This window comes from Mustela nigripes, chromosome 13, assembly GCF_022355385.1.
Source record: "Mustela nigripes isolate SB6536 chromosome 13, MUSNIG.SB6536, whole genome shotgun sequence".
NCBI classification, from domain to species: domain Eukaryota; kingdom Metazoa; phylum Chordata; class Mammalia; order Carnivora; family Mustelidae; genus Mustela; species Mustela nigripes.
In genome coordinates this window covers 37,540,150-37,554,624 of record NC_081569.1, presented here as the reverse complement: position 1 = coordinate 37,554,624, position 14,475 = coordinate 37,540,150, and the positions used below count along the sequence as shown (strand labels likewise).

The 14,475-nt window shown below is 38.1% G+C and overlaps 1 protein-coding gene across 10 annotated transcripts in view; it reads right to left on the bottom strand.

Moving 5' to 3' along the window:
* The window catches only part of TCF12 (transcription factor 12), a 389,941-nt gene that overhangs the window by 3,495 nt on the left and 371,971 nt on the right, over positions 1 to 14,475 (bottom strand). For 7 of the 10 annotated variants that reach the window (XM_059371992.1, XM_059371994.1, XM_059371996.1 and 4 more), the window contains 2 exons: positions 10,136 to 10,368; positions 2,238 to 2,391 (listed from right to left, as the gene is read on the bottom strand). In XM_059371992.1, the coding sequence (XP_059227975.1) occupies positions 2,249 to 2,391; positions 10,136 to 10,368 (376 nt within the window). In that variant the 3' untranslated portion in view covers positions 2,238 to 2,248. The remainder of the gene's footprint in view (positions 1 to 2,237; positions 2,392 to 10,135; positions 10,369 to 14,475) is intronic. The other 3 variants (XM_059371995.1, XM_059371997.1, XM_059372002.1) reach the window with 1 other exon arrangement.

Genomic DNA, 14,475 nt, shown 5'->3' with positions numbered 1-14,475 from the left:
AGAATTGAAGGTTATAAGGTGAAACCAGACAACCACCTTTGTGAAATTAGCAACCGTTAAAACATATGTTAAGGTGATAAACACAAACCTATAAAATTTTATGGAACCAAGTAAATTTGCTACATTTCTTATAACCCTGAAACTTTTTCTTCCTTTTTTAAGGAATCTTCATCTCTTTTTGATAGGTGAGAATGCCTGGGTTTAATTTTAACTTAAGTGGGGGAATATCTTCATTCTCAAGAAAAGGGTAGAGACATGAAAGCAGTATCAGATATAAAAGCAGTAAAAGAACTGGAAATAAACATGGGAAGGAGAGAGATGTGAGGTGGGGAATGAGACCAGGAAGAGAGTAAGAGGAAATAGGTACAACTAGAGAGAGACACAGGCTCTGTGATAAAAGTGACAACTCAACGTCAAGTGCTCTTATCATAGCCTGGTGGCTACCTGGGACCTGAGCATAACAAGTTACCTCTCACCACTCTTCTTTAAAATGAGATGCCAATTTAGAAATATTGAAAAATAATGGCATGTTTTTATTTTAAAATGTTAAAGTCTATTTCTGAACAAAAATATCTATCTTTTCAAAAAAAATATCTATCTTTTCATGATAGTCTATATTGTTCACAAAATATGAAACAGTGGCTCGAGTATTAAAGGATCTGTAGGGGTGACTGGGTGGCTCAGTCGTTAATCGTTTGTTTGGCTTGGGTCACGATTCCTGGGTCCTGGGATCAAGCCCCATGTCAGGCTCCCTGCTCAGTGGGCAGCCTGCTTCTCCCTCTCTCATCTCACACCCCACCCCCACCCCGTGTTCCCGTGTTCCCTCTCCAGCTGTGTCTCTCTGTGAAAGAAAGAAAGAAAGAAAGAAAGAAAGAAAGAAAGAAAGAAAGAGAAAGAGAAAGAGAAAGAGAGGAAGAAAAAGAAAGAAAGGAAGAAAGAAAGGGGATCTGTAAGTTAATTAGCTCTCATCTGGTCTCTTTGGCATGCATAATCTTTTAGGTTGCTGGGTACTGTTTTGTGGGGGAGTTGGAGGTGGGTTAGTTTTCTCCAGTGTTCCAGTGCTACAAGTATAAGTAATCACATTAACCCTTCTTCCTTTTGTCCCAAATGAACTCTTCAGTTTTGGTCTAGTTTGATCTTAGGAAGGATGTATACAGAGGTGGTATGAACCAAATTCTTCAGGAAAACGTGAGTTAACGTTTGTGTTTTACAAAATATTCTATCAAATCCAGACTTTCAGCTCAGAATGAGATAGCTACAAAGATGACTAAATGAAATTGTACTTGACATTTTTTTGTGCTTCGCACCTCCCATCCATTCACCTTTATTTACTGCTTTTAATGTCCTGATGAAATTGAAAAAAGAACTATACACTGGTGCAGGCAGATTATAAAAATGAAGTTCCCAGATGTATCCCTAACACATGCTGCTAGTTAAAATACTTAATTACATTCTGTATTAACTTCTGACACCTAAATAATAACTACACAACTTAGGTTGTTATAGATCATATAAATGTAAATATTTAAGAAAAAGGATGATTCACATTAACTACTTGGGCGACAACCTCATATTACCCTCATCACACTGTTAAACAAAAAACATAAAAAAGTGAATTGTGTTTAATCCATGAAGGAAAAGAGAGAAAGAACAGTTTTCAACATGTAAAATTCCAAAGAGAAGGGCACTGTGGTTCTATCAGATGTAGTACCTTTATATCCATTAGTAGATTCCAGAAGGTATAAGTGATATACTTATGAAAGAAGATGCATATTACAAACTTGCATTATTGATCCAAATGGAAGCAACTAGTAAGTGTATAAAGATTTCATGACAGGAAGAGGTGGATGGTTAAGAGAAAACTAGCTCCTGATACAGAGGAGTATTTCTGAGTAGAGGAACGAGGACTCTGAGTGGTAACAAACTTAATTGACTGATTAGTCACTGTACTATTTTCTTCTTGGATCAGAGCAGTATTCTTTTGAGAGCATATACATGATGATCCAGAGCAGGAGAACCCAAAATTCTTTGTAAATTACAGGATACTATCCCACTTTGAATAGTAATCTGATATTAAAGGGCACTGGCTCTCTAAGAACAGAAAAGTAAACTGTTGGGATTTCAAATTACATGTGACCTTTCCATGACAACTGCTACTAGAGAATTCTGTTCAAAGGTTCTTAGTTTCAGACGAATCAGGTAATTTCCTTGCACTTCCTCTTCATACCCAGACTTACCTGGCTGATGTTTACATATGACCCATAGGGTTGGTAGTTTCACTAAGTCCAGGATGGGTTCCTGGCAGTGTGGTTGGCGGCTCTGCCGATACGGCAGAAACTTTTTCTTCTTCCCTTCTCTTAAGGCAGGCTGCTTTGGGGTTAAGGTTCCTCTCTGAAACAAGGAAAAAATAATTTTTATCATTACAGTGGTAAGTTATGAATTAGGGACTCTTAGGTCTTAAATTGAACAAACTGCTCTTACGTTTTCTTTCTTTCTTTCTTTTTTTAAAAGGTTTTATTTATTTGACAGAGATACAGAGTACAAGTAGGCAGAGCTTCAGGCAGAGGGAGAGGGAGAAGCAGGCTCTCTGTTTAGCAAGGAGCCCGACAAAGGGCTCGATCCCAGGACCCGACATCATAACCTGAGCTGAAGGCAGCCGCTCAACTAACTGACTGAGCCACCCGGGCATCCCTTATATTTTCTTTCTAAGGGGATTACCACTCTCTGCAATTTCATTCCCACAAGTAACATCACACAGAGGCAACAATGATGTGCTCACATAAACCTTCAGATTAAATAAGCCTCTAGTGAGTATTCGGTGTTGTCTTATTCTGCTTCTGATTTAGTTTTCTGGGTTTGGTTATCTATATCAACATCCAAAGGTAAAGGCAGTTCTTTTACTGCTTCACTCAAACATTTTGGCAAGTGCCAGTGTTAGTCTACCAAATCTCCTCAGTATCCTGCTAAGATATAGTACATTGGATTGATAGGAATGTGACATTCTCTTATGTACCTGGAGAGAGACATCTGTACTTTATCTAGAATTTTATCAGCTTAGAAAATGATAAAATAAATACCCTCAGCCATTCCTCTATAAAAAAATGTGCCAACTCCTTAAGGTAGAGAGGTAGCTGGCACATTATCTTGCTTTTCTACTTTTATATGTAGAACGAGATGACTGAATGTTTCTTTCTACTGCGAGGTGGGATTAAAAGGGTGATAAAAAACCTTCTCTACTGCTTTGTATATAAGATAGCAGAGACATGAGGCGCCTGGGTGGCTCAGTCATTAAGTGTCTGCCTTTGGCTCAGGTCATGATCCCAGGGTCCTGGGATTGAGCCCTGCATTGGGTTCCCTGCTTGGCGGGAGGCCTGCTTCTCCCACTACCCCCTGCTGTGTTCCCTCTCTCACTGTGTTTCTGTCAAATAAATAAGTAAATAAAATCTTAAAAAAAAAAGCAGAGACAACTAGATGGAATTTTTGAAGTGGGCATTTTCAAGAGTAGAGGGTCTATGTGAAATAAAGGGAAAGAAAACTACTGGATTGAAAACCCACTGGATCAATATTCACTTGGGAATTATTTTTCATGATATCTTTTCCTTAAATGAGTATTTACTTATTTTTAAAGATTTTATTTATTCATCTGAGACAGAAGGACACATAGAGAGAGCATGAGCAGGGGGAGAGGGAGAGGGAGAAGCAGACTCCCCACTGAGCCAGTACTACTCCCCCCCCCCCCCCCCCCCCCCCCCCCCCCCCCCCCCCAAATGCAGGGCTTGATCCCAGGACCTGGAGAGCATGACCTGAGCTAAAGGCAGATGCCAAACCCTCTGAGCCACCCAGGTGCCCTCTTAAATAAGTTTTATGGACAAGATATCCAACCCATGACAGTTTTTGGTTAGTTTTTTGTTTCTGATAATATCATAAAGTGAAAAGTTGTTAAATGCATTTTTGTGAACTGATTAAAAATGTCCTAATGAATGTAATATAAAAGGATCACTTAAAATTAGTCTGTAATGAAGGGGTGCTTGGCTGGCTCAGTCAATGGAGCATGGCACTCTTGAGCTTGGGCTTGTGGTTTGAGCCACACATTGGGTGTGGAGATTACTTAAAAATACATTTTGGGGCACCTGGCTGGTTCAGGTGGTAGAGCATAGGACTCTTTATCTTGGTGTCATAAGTTCAAGCCCCATGCTGGGTGTGGAGACTACTTAAAATCTATAAAGAAAAAAAATCTGAAAAAAATTTAGTCTATAATGAAAACCTATTTTGCAGAAGATGTGAATTTTGTTAGATTTTCTTGAAATGGCCAGCTGAATGCAACATAGCAGGACTCTTCTTTTTTAATGTTATTTCCTGTAAGCCAAGTAAAATGTATTTGAACATGCGTTTATTTACAATACATATTTATACTCACTTCTAAGTTTCAAAAAGTAGACAAAAGACTTTATTATGGTAAACTCAGGTGATTCTATTGACAATTACTCATGCACAATGATAAAATTTCATTTTAGAGTTCTTATTTTCTCAGCCCCTCTATTTGGGAAAAGACATAAAGCTGTTTCAACTATTAAGAAGATCAGGGGCGCCTGGGTGGCTCAGTGGGTTAAAGCCTCTGCCTTCACCTCAGGTTATGATCCCAGGATCCTGGGATGGAGACCCACATCATCGGGCTCTCTGCTCAGCAGGGAGCCTGCTTCCTCCTCTCTCTCTGCCTGCCTCTCTGCCTACTTGTGATCTCTGTCTGTCAAATAAATAAATAAAATCTTAAAAAAAAAAAAAAGATCAATGAAGAAAGAAAGGTATACACTTATTATTATTATTTTTTAATATTCTATTTATTTATTTGACAGAGATCACAAGTAGGCAGAGAGGCAGGCAGAGAGAGAGGAGAAAGCAGGCTCCCTGCGGAGCAGAGAGCCCGATGATGTGGGTCTCCATCCCAGGACCCTGAGATCATGACCTGAGCCGAAGGCAGAGGCTTTAACCCGCTGAGCCACCCAGGCGCCCCAGGTATACACTTATTTATTAGGATAAGAAGTAAGAAAAAAAGGCATGTTCATCATTATGTAAAAATACCAGGAATTGTTTTCTTAACAAGTAAATGTGCACTTCTAACTAATAACTAGAGTTCTGTCTTTTATTAGGTGTCATGTCCCTTTGCTGTGCAGAGAGCAGTCTTCTATAATGACTGGAGAGACTGAAAAGGGCATAAATTAACATGTTAAATCCAAAGAGGAGAAAGTTGAGATTTGAAAGTTTTCTAGCTGAAACAGGTTCACATTTATCTCATTAAAAAAACACTGCTCTTAGCCAACTATGACCTTGTGTCACACAAGGATGATCAGAATAGCTAGAGAGGACCAGAACCAAAAACTCAAGTTGGGTAATATCTCGCAAGATTTCTACGGTCAGTCAGAAAAAGAACATTCAGGGCTGTAAGAATCAAGAGAATAAGCGCTAGAAAATGTTAAGTGAGGTTTGATCCAAAAAAGGCAAATGCTAGTGTTGTCTTTTAATACCCTCTGGTGTGTGGGATCAGCCCATGGGAAATGTATTAAGTAGCCAGAAGCCTTGATGTACAGGTGAGCAGCCATTACCTGCAGGGCATGAGAAGTGACCGTCTTTCTCACATTTCAATTACAGTAATAATATTATTGACTTCCAGTATGTAATTGAGGACTTAGCTGTCTTAAAAATACCATCTTCTCAATGTACCTAAAGCTCAAATTTTGGCTAACTACACAGTCACTTCTTACATTATTATGACCAGATAAATATTCATTATAATAACTATGTGGACATACTTGCAAGTCAAGAATTTTATATTTTTTCCTTACTTGTATGACTGCTTGTTTTTCCTGCAGTTAACACTTGCTTTGCTATTCATTTGCTAGTAATGCTAATTTTTTCCCCCTGACCCATGCTCCAAGAGATCTAATAAATGCCTATCATCATTTTTTTTTTTCCTTAAAATCTCAAACATACCATCATTTCATATATTAATTCCATTTTCTTACCCTGGAAAGAAAATTGGGAAAAATCCCTTTCTTTCTTCTGCAGCTAACCAACATCTGTTTTTGTTTTTGTTTTTGTTTTTAAGATTTTATTTATTTTAGAGAGATACAGAGCGAGTACGAGCAGGGGTAGGGGTAGAGGGAGCAGATTCCCCACTCAGCGGGGAGCTTGATGTGTGGCTTGATCCCAGGAAGCTGAGATCACGACATGAGCTGAAGTCATATGCTTAACCTACTGAACCACCCAGGTGCCCCACCATCTCCTATTTTCAATGTATAGGCACATTGATTTTCTAAACCTAGTAGATCTTGTCATGAGATCTCCTTTTGATGCTTTCTGTGTTAGAATCTTTGTTTCTCGGATCACATGCCTTTATCTTTATTGATTATGTCCTTACTTGGCTAAAGCATATATTCCAGAAGCCTTCTGAGAACATGTACATAGGAGGTAAAATTTTCAAGTCTTTGCATATCCAAAATATCTTTATTCTATCTTCACCCTTTGATTAATGGTTTGGGTAGACACAGAATTCTAGACTAAAAATGATTTTTTTTCCTCAGAATTTTGAAGGCACTGTCTTACTATGTCCTGGAATCCAGCATTATTGGTCTAGAATTCTGATGATATTTTGACTCTGAGGGATCCAACTTTTTCATACGAGACAGACCTTTGCTTAATCTTCCTGTTTTCAGGTAATGCATTCTCCAATATTAGCACCTTCAAAGAATAGAGCCTTTCAGGGGCTAGGAGTTTTGTGGGACAGAATAACTTGCTTTTTGTGGTATTCCTCCTGTTCCACTTTAATTTCTTCTGTCTAAATAAGTCAATTACGACTACTCTGTCTACTTTCCATCTTACACACATATTATGCTCTCTGATTTGAATGCTATAATCTTTTTCCATCTGTCTTTGTGGATTAATACTATTTTTATTCATTTCAGTGAAGATTTAGTAAGGAGTATTATCAATGAATATGCTAAGACTACCACGTTATTACCATATCACTGCAACTAAATTAAAATCTCCTGAGGGTAGTAGGGTCTGAAAATTTGGGAAAAGGAAAAGCCTCGGGTGATTCTGGCACTAGCCAGATTTGGGAACCATTGTCTTAGCTCATTCATCTTCAAACTTACTAAGATACCAGGAAACTAAAATCCTAATAGTTCTACTGTCCTTAAATTATTCCTGGAAGGGAAGTAAGCTGACTGAGCGGACCTGTGAAAGTTTGAGGAGGAAATGTCTAACCACTAATCTAATTGTTAGTAAAGATAAGACTAGAAAGTTGAAAGTAATATGTAAAATCTACTGAGAATTAGTAAAACTAATGTTGATTTTATAGTTGTCAAAACGGAAAGGCTTAAACTGGCAATGGCAGGGACTAAGTAGAATTTGGTATGTGAAGCACCAAGACACAAAAAGTGCTCTGGCAAAATCTGAGGCTCAGAAGGGAAGCCGATCCTCCTGCTCTTCTCTAGAATACACAACTGGTTGCCCTCCTGATATAGCCACTTGTCCAGGGATAATAGTTTGCGGACAGCCAGATACAGTCCTGAAGCACTATCCCAAATCAGGTAAGGAAAAAGTGCAGAGAATGCCCAAAGTAGTCCTATAAACAAAATATACCTCTTTCTAGAAACCAACGCGCCCAGGGACTGCTGAGTAGAACCCTTGTAGGGATGAAGAGGCTCTCAGAAGTAAAGAGGTTACTCAAATAACTCAAAACTGCTAGAGATAATGTCCAGAGAAGACACTGGCCATATTAAACTCTAAAGGTGCTCCCATAGAAAGGCAGAGGAATGTGGGCTGCACGAAGGGTTCTAAATCCATTTTGACAGATAGCCATCAGAGCGCCTTTCAAGAAGGATCTTGAATGAATCCCAAGGTTTTTACATTAAAGACATAAAATAAAAGCTCTGATCTTTGAAGCCCAGAGTCTGAGGTTGGGAGGAAGGTAGGCTTTTATGAATATGAAAGCAGCCCCTAACTGAAGTTATAGTCAGTGTATTTTAAATTCTGTTCAAATTCTAATCAGTCAATGGCTCCTTATATAGAGCTTTCCAGAACTGCACAAAAAAGTCAGTACCCAGGGTGCCTGGGTGGCTCAGTGGGTTAGGCCGTTGCCTTCGGCTCAGGTCATGATCTCAGGGTCCTGGGATCGAGTCCCGCATCGGGCTCTCTGCTCAGCAGGGAGCCTGCTTCCTCCTCTCTCTCACTCTGCCTGCCTCTCTGCCTACTTGTGATCTCTGTCAAATAAATAAATAAAAAATCTTAAAAAAAAAAAAAAAGTCAGTACCCATTAACAGTTACCAGAAAATTATCTTACAAGTGAATGAGTAAAATCCACCCAGGCATGGTGGAGTTTACAACTTTTTTCAAACACAGAGGTATTTCTCATTTTGATGACTCAGATATAAGAGTCTGATCTTAAATGAGGTGTTTTTAAAAATAAAGGACTCTGTATTCTAGCTCTAATAAACAGCAGGAAGGAAAGCTGTCCAGGGATAAGTTCTTGCATTGCTGCTGTCCAAACAGACCAGGTGCTGACAACAGTTTTTACAGCAAATAGCTGGGTAGAGCCAGGGTAGAAAATATCTTGGGTCTGCAGAGCAGAAGGAGGAATGTACAGGGACCACAAAACACAAGTGCCTCACTGCCTTCAGAGTGAGAAAAAAGGTGTCAGACACAATGAAAAAAAAAAAAAAAAAAAAAACCCCAAAACTCTGATAAAGTGAGAGCAAATACTGAAGGCTCAAGGAATCACTGATCCTACCACAGATGAGTGGGCAACAATCAGACTCTTTGTGAGCATCCCAAGGGAGTCTATACATTCTTGAAAATCAGGTTTCATTAACATTCACCCTTTACAGATAGTCCAAGGGCCTTGACAAGAGCAAGTATCTGAGTTTAATGGTATACTGGTTATGCATGAAATAATCTATTCATTATCCTTATTAAATATATTGGACGGAAGTGGATGGATCAATTAATTACTATGGTTAAGCTCTTCTGAAAGTGTATTCAAGTTCTCCAAGCTCTGGTTTCCTTAGTGTATTTCTGTTGTGACCAATGCTGAGGGACCATGGTTAGAGTTGTTAAGTGTCTGCTCTATTCATATTCTTTTTTCTTTTCTAACTTTCTTTAAGTAAAATCCCATATAAACATCCATTAAATAAGAAAGAGTTGTTCTTAATGAAGAGAAGCTAGAGGTAGTGTTTGGAACCCAAGGGCACATCTGTAATTCTTCACAAAAAGACTTAGGATAAAACATTCATAACTCTGAATGAAAAAACAAAGAGGAATATGAAAAAAAAATAAACAATAATAAAAAGTTTCAAGGGCAGGAATATTAATTGGTAAGATAGGGTCCAGCATAGAGGTGATTTAGATAGGAGGTGTGCAATAAATAGTTGTTTAAAATATGTTCAAAACTTCTTCAAGATTCCATCAAACTCCTCAAAAGATTAAACAGTTGGGGCACTTGACTGAGCCAGCAGTTGATCAGCCTGTAATAAACTACAATTTGCCCTGAGAAACACACAAGCATGTCGGTGCACATTAGGCCAAGAAGTTCATAGCATTCCTGATCAGGAATCAACAAATAAGCCCCGAGACCATATTAAACTGGGTATGAAGAACATCTATATGAAGTAAAGCTGGGAGGGGCCATGATCAGGCATCCTATTAATCAGCAGGGCCATTTTAATAGACAGCCCAGGGTAAAGTAGGAGAGAAACTCAGTACAGAGAATGGGGAAGACAGGAAGAAGCAGGGAGGAAAACAGACCTAGGCAGGTAAATTCAACAGTGTGGGAGATCAGACTTAACATGAACAGGAACAAGAAGGGCATAAAGCACTAATGCTGAGCAGAAGGCAGAGGCTGGTTATTCTCTGCAACATTTCAAAGGGTTGTGCTGGTTTGTGGGAAGCACCAAGCCTACAGATATGGACAAATACTAGGAGGCAGAGGTGAGAGAACTACACAGAAAACTTGATGATGCAGTGGCAGAAGTAGGAGTTGAACCTAACAAACAACTTCCCAAGCAGAAGAGCAAGTGAAAAAAGAAAAGTCTGCCCACCTAAGGCAGAACAGTTATTTATCTTTGCTGAACCTACTTACCTCTGACTTGCTGTTCTAGACTAAGGATGACTGCCACGGCCTGATGAAGAATAAGGAGTTTTGTTTGGGGTTTTTCACTCTTTAAATGGAGCTGACACATTCGACCAAGCTCTTTGAATGCCTCATTAATATCCCGCACACGTAAACGTTCTCTGGCATTGTTAGCCATCCGCCTTTCTTTCTCCCTTTCTATCTTCTGTTCTGGGTTCAAATCCTCATCTTCATTAGTACTGCTAGAAAATGAAGTAACAACAATGTCTATTAGATCCCTATAAAAATTACCTATAAATTTTACCAAATAGTTGACATAGTTACACTTAACATGATTATATATATATATATATATAGATATATATCTATATATCTATCTTTCCAGTCTTTCTTTAATGCATATATATATATATATAGTTGAAATTATATCACATACACTTTCAAAAATTTTTATTTATTTATTTACTTACTTATAGAGCAAACACATTGTATAAGTGGGGAGAGGGGCTGAGAGGAGGAGAGAGAGAATCCCAAGCAGACTCCACGCTGAATGTGGAGCCTGATGCAGGGCTTGATCTCAAAACCCCGAGATCACCACCTGAGCTGAAATTAAAATTCAGAGGCTCAACCAACTGAGCCACCCTGGCACACCACAACATACATTTTTAAATGCATTTTCCATTGCATATTCAGCATAAACACTTCTCCATACTAGCTTAAGTCTTTATAAACATAATTTGAATGACTACATAACATTCTAGGGCCTTACTACAGAATGTGATCAGCATCAGCATTACTGGGACTTGTTAAAAACACAGACTCTCAAAGTTCTACTGAACTGAATTGAAAGCTATATTTTAACAAGATCCCTGGCTGGTTCATATGTACATTAAGGTTTGAGAAGCACTGTCCTAGTATACTAATGTACTATAATTTGCCTAACCTGTGCTCCTAAATATATTCCAAATCATCTCTCTCACATGCTTTTTCCCCCATCACCTGATGAGGAAGAAGAAAAGCTTAAGACACAGAATAAGAGAAGTATCTCAGAAAATGACTACATTTGTTTAAGAGAGAAATATCGTCAGTAGCGATGATTCTAAAACAGGCATGGGGTGCCTGGGTGGCTCAGTCTGCCAGGCATCTGCCCTTGGCTCAGTCACAGGGCAGGGTTGAGCCACAGGGCAGGGTTGAGACATAGTCTTGAGGTACTGGGATCAATCCCTGTGTTGCACTCCCTGCTCAGCGGGGAGTCTGCGTCTCCCGCTCCCTCTTGTGCTCCCTCTCTGTCATGTACACACTCTCTCCAAAACATAGATAAAATCTTAAAAAAAAAAACAAAAAACCCCAAAACCCACAAAAAAACCCATGAATCAAATGGAACAATTTTTTGAAGGACAAATTGGCAAAATGAACCCAAAGCCTTAAAATGTTCTTTATATCTTGATCAGCAATTCTAACTTAAGAAATTCACTCTAAGGACATAATTAGGGATATGCATAGGAATTTATGTAAAAAAGTTGATAACAGAATTATTTACTCTATCAACTAACTGGGAGTCCAATAATAGGACACAGGTTAAATAAGTCACAGTACATCCAGACAACTGTCTACTGTGTAGTCTCTAAAAATTAGGCTACAGATTGTGCTAATAAGTAAAAGATGCCAGACACAAGACTACATATTGTATGATTTACAAGAACCTCTAGAAAAGACAATGCTCTAATAATGAAAAGCAGATGAATGGCTGCCAGGGAATGGAAGAAGGGTACTGATTACCAAGGGGCATAAAGGCAACTTTTTGGGGTGGTAGAAATATTCTTATTAGTAATGTTGTGGTGGTTATAAGACCATACACATTTGGACAAAAACTGTACCCTTAAAATGGTGCATTTTATTATATATATATATGTGAATTAAACTTTAATAATGCTGACTAAAAACAAAGGAAAAAACATGTGAGAAAACTCAGGGACAGATGAAAATATGAAAAATACATTGCTATGTGAAAAAGTTGATATTGTAAAACTGATAACCAATTTAATTCCAATTTATATTTATGGGATATCTATTCATTAAAGAGTAAATAGTAGTTAATTTTTGAAAGATCAGTTTCTTGTGATTTTTGTGTTCTTTTCTATATTTTCCAAATTTCTGTAATGAAAACAGATTAAGTAATCAGATAAAAGCTCAAACATTTGAAGGAGATGATCTGGAATTACTTTTAGAAAATTCTATTTATTTTTCAGAAATAAATGACTGAGGAGTCTCTCAGAACCCTGAAATAATATGCACAAAGGAGCTCTAATAAACTTGAGTAGTGTAATAAAGATTAAGTACATAATAGATTTTTTCTAGCTAATTGTCAAGAATTACATAAAAATATTCTTTTATATTAGAATCAATAGCTCTTTTATTCAAAGAAAACTTTACAGATCATCTAGCCCAAAGGGTTCCAAATGTGGCCACCCATCAGAATCTTCAGGGGTACCTGAAATATATAGGCTTTGAAGGTCCCACTACCAGAGATGCTGATTTAGTGAGCTTGAGTTGGGACTAAGACAACCTGTTTTTCTAAAACATTTCAGGATTTTGTGCTTTAGGGCTGAGAACTACTGCCAGATCCAGAGAGATCAGTGATGATCCTAGCATTACATAGCTAATTAGTGGCAGTGTAATGACAAGGACCCAGGTAAGTATTCTATGGAAACAAGGCTATACCACACTCCTAAAATCATCATTATCATAATAGTAACTATACTACCTTACTGCATGCAAAAAAGTGGCAAAGGGCTTTATATGCATCATTTTCAGTTTATTTCCATAAGAACCCTGTAATACTCTCTTTTTTGAGAAAAAAAAAAAAAAAAAAAAAAAAAAAAAACTCCTGAAGTTCAGAGAGTTTTAACAACTTGTCCAGGGTAACTTGGCAAGTATGTGATGAAGCCATAATTCAATCAAGGACCATGATATTAATCTATTGATTATCATTAATTACTAAGCACTGCTGTTACTAGTAAACTATTATACCTCCTTTTCATTTTCTGATGACCTATAATAGGGTTCAGTAATCTATGGCCCATGAACTGGCTTCTTGTTTTCTTACATAAAATTTTACTCAAAGAGCTATGCTCAGTTGTTTATGTATTGACTTTCGTTGCTTTTATCATAATGGCAGGGTTGAGTAGTTGTGACAGAGACCCACCCAATGGCCCACAAAACCTCAAATAGCTACTGTCTACCCTTTACATGGAAAGTTTGCTGAACTCTGACCTTTAAGGTGAAAAGATGAATAAGAAGGAAAGATGCAAATTATTTCTCTTAAAATTCTATTTGAATAATAAAACTACTAAAGAATTAAGATGCCTCAAAGGAGTAGTCTCTGGATTCTCTGACCCAATTTTTACTTCTTCATGCTCCTGTACAACTGAGTATAATGCATACTAAAATGATAATATTAAGGGACACCTGGGTGGCTCAGATAGGTAGGCATCTGCCTTCAGCTCAGGTCATGATCCCAGGGTCCTGGGCTCTCTGCTCAGCTGGGAGTGTTTCTCCTTCCCATTTCCCCCTCCCTCCAGATTGTGCTCGCTCTTGCTCTCTCTCAGATACATAAACAAAATCTTACAAAAAAAAAAAAAAATGACAGGGGCACCTGGGTGACTCAGTGGGTTAAGCCTCTGCCTTCAGCTTGGGTCATGATCTCAGGGTCCTGGGATCTAGCCCACAACGGGCTCCCTGCTCGGGGGGAGCCTGCTTCCCCCTCTATCTCTGCCTGCTGCTCTGCCTACTGTGACCTCTCTTTCTGTGTCAAATAAATAAATAAAATCTTTTAAAAAAAATGACAGTATTAGAACCTTAAAATTTAATTTTTAGATTAATTTTCAATTTAATTTTTTTAGTTATATCTTCCGCGCTCATCGTGGTCTTCTTTGTAGCCTAATTTAATACAAAGAACAATGTTTTAAATATCTGTGTGTGATATATATACATATTATTAATGCCAAAAAACCAGGGTATGCCAGAAATACACCAAACCATCTAAATTTAATGTAGAATTAGAAGAAAAATTCGAGGGAAGAACCTGAAAATCATTTGAAACTAATGTACTATGTATCAATATCCATAGTGAAAAGCAAAGTCAAGTCTGGTTTCTAGAAAATCTTCTCCAACATCAGTCCACCTGGAGTACTTCCTTTTCCATATTCTCCTCAAATCATTGTTTAAATCAGGAGTTGGCAAACTTCCCCTGTAAAGGGCTAGATAGTAAATATTTTCAGCTTTGTGGGCCATCTGGTCTCTGCTGTAACTACCCAAATCTGCCACCGTGTTGGGAAAGCAGCCATAGA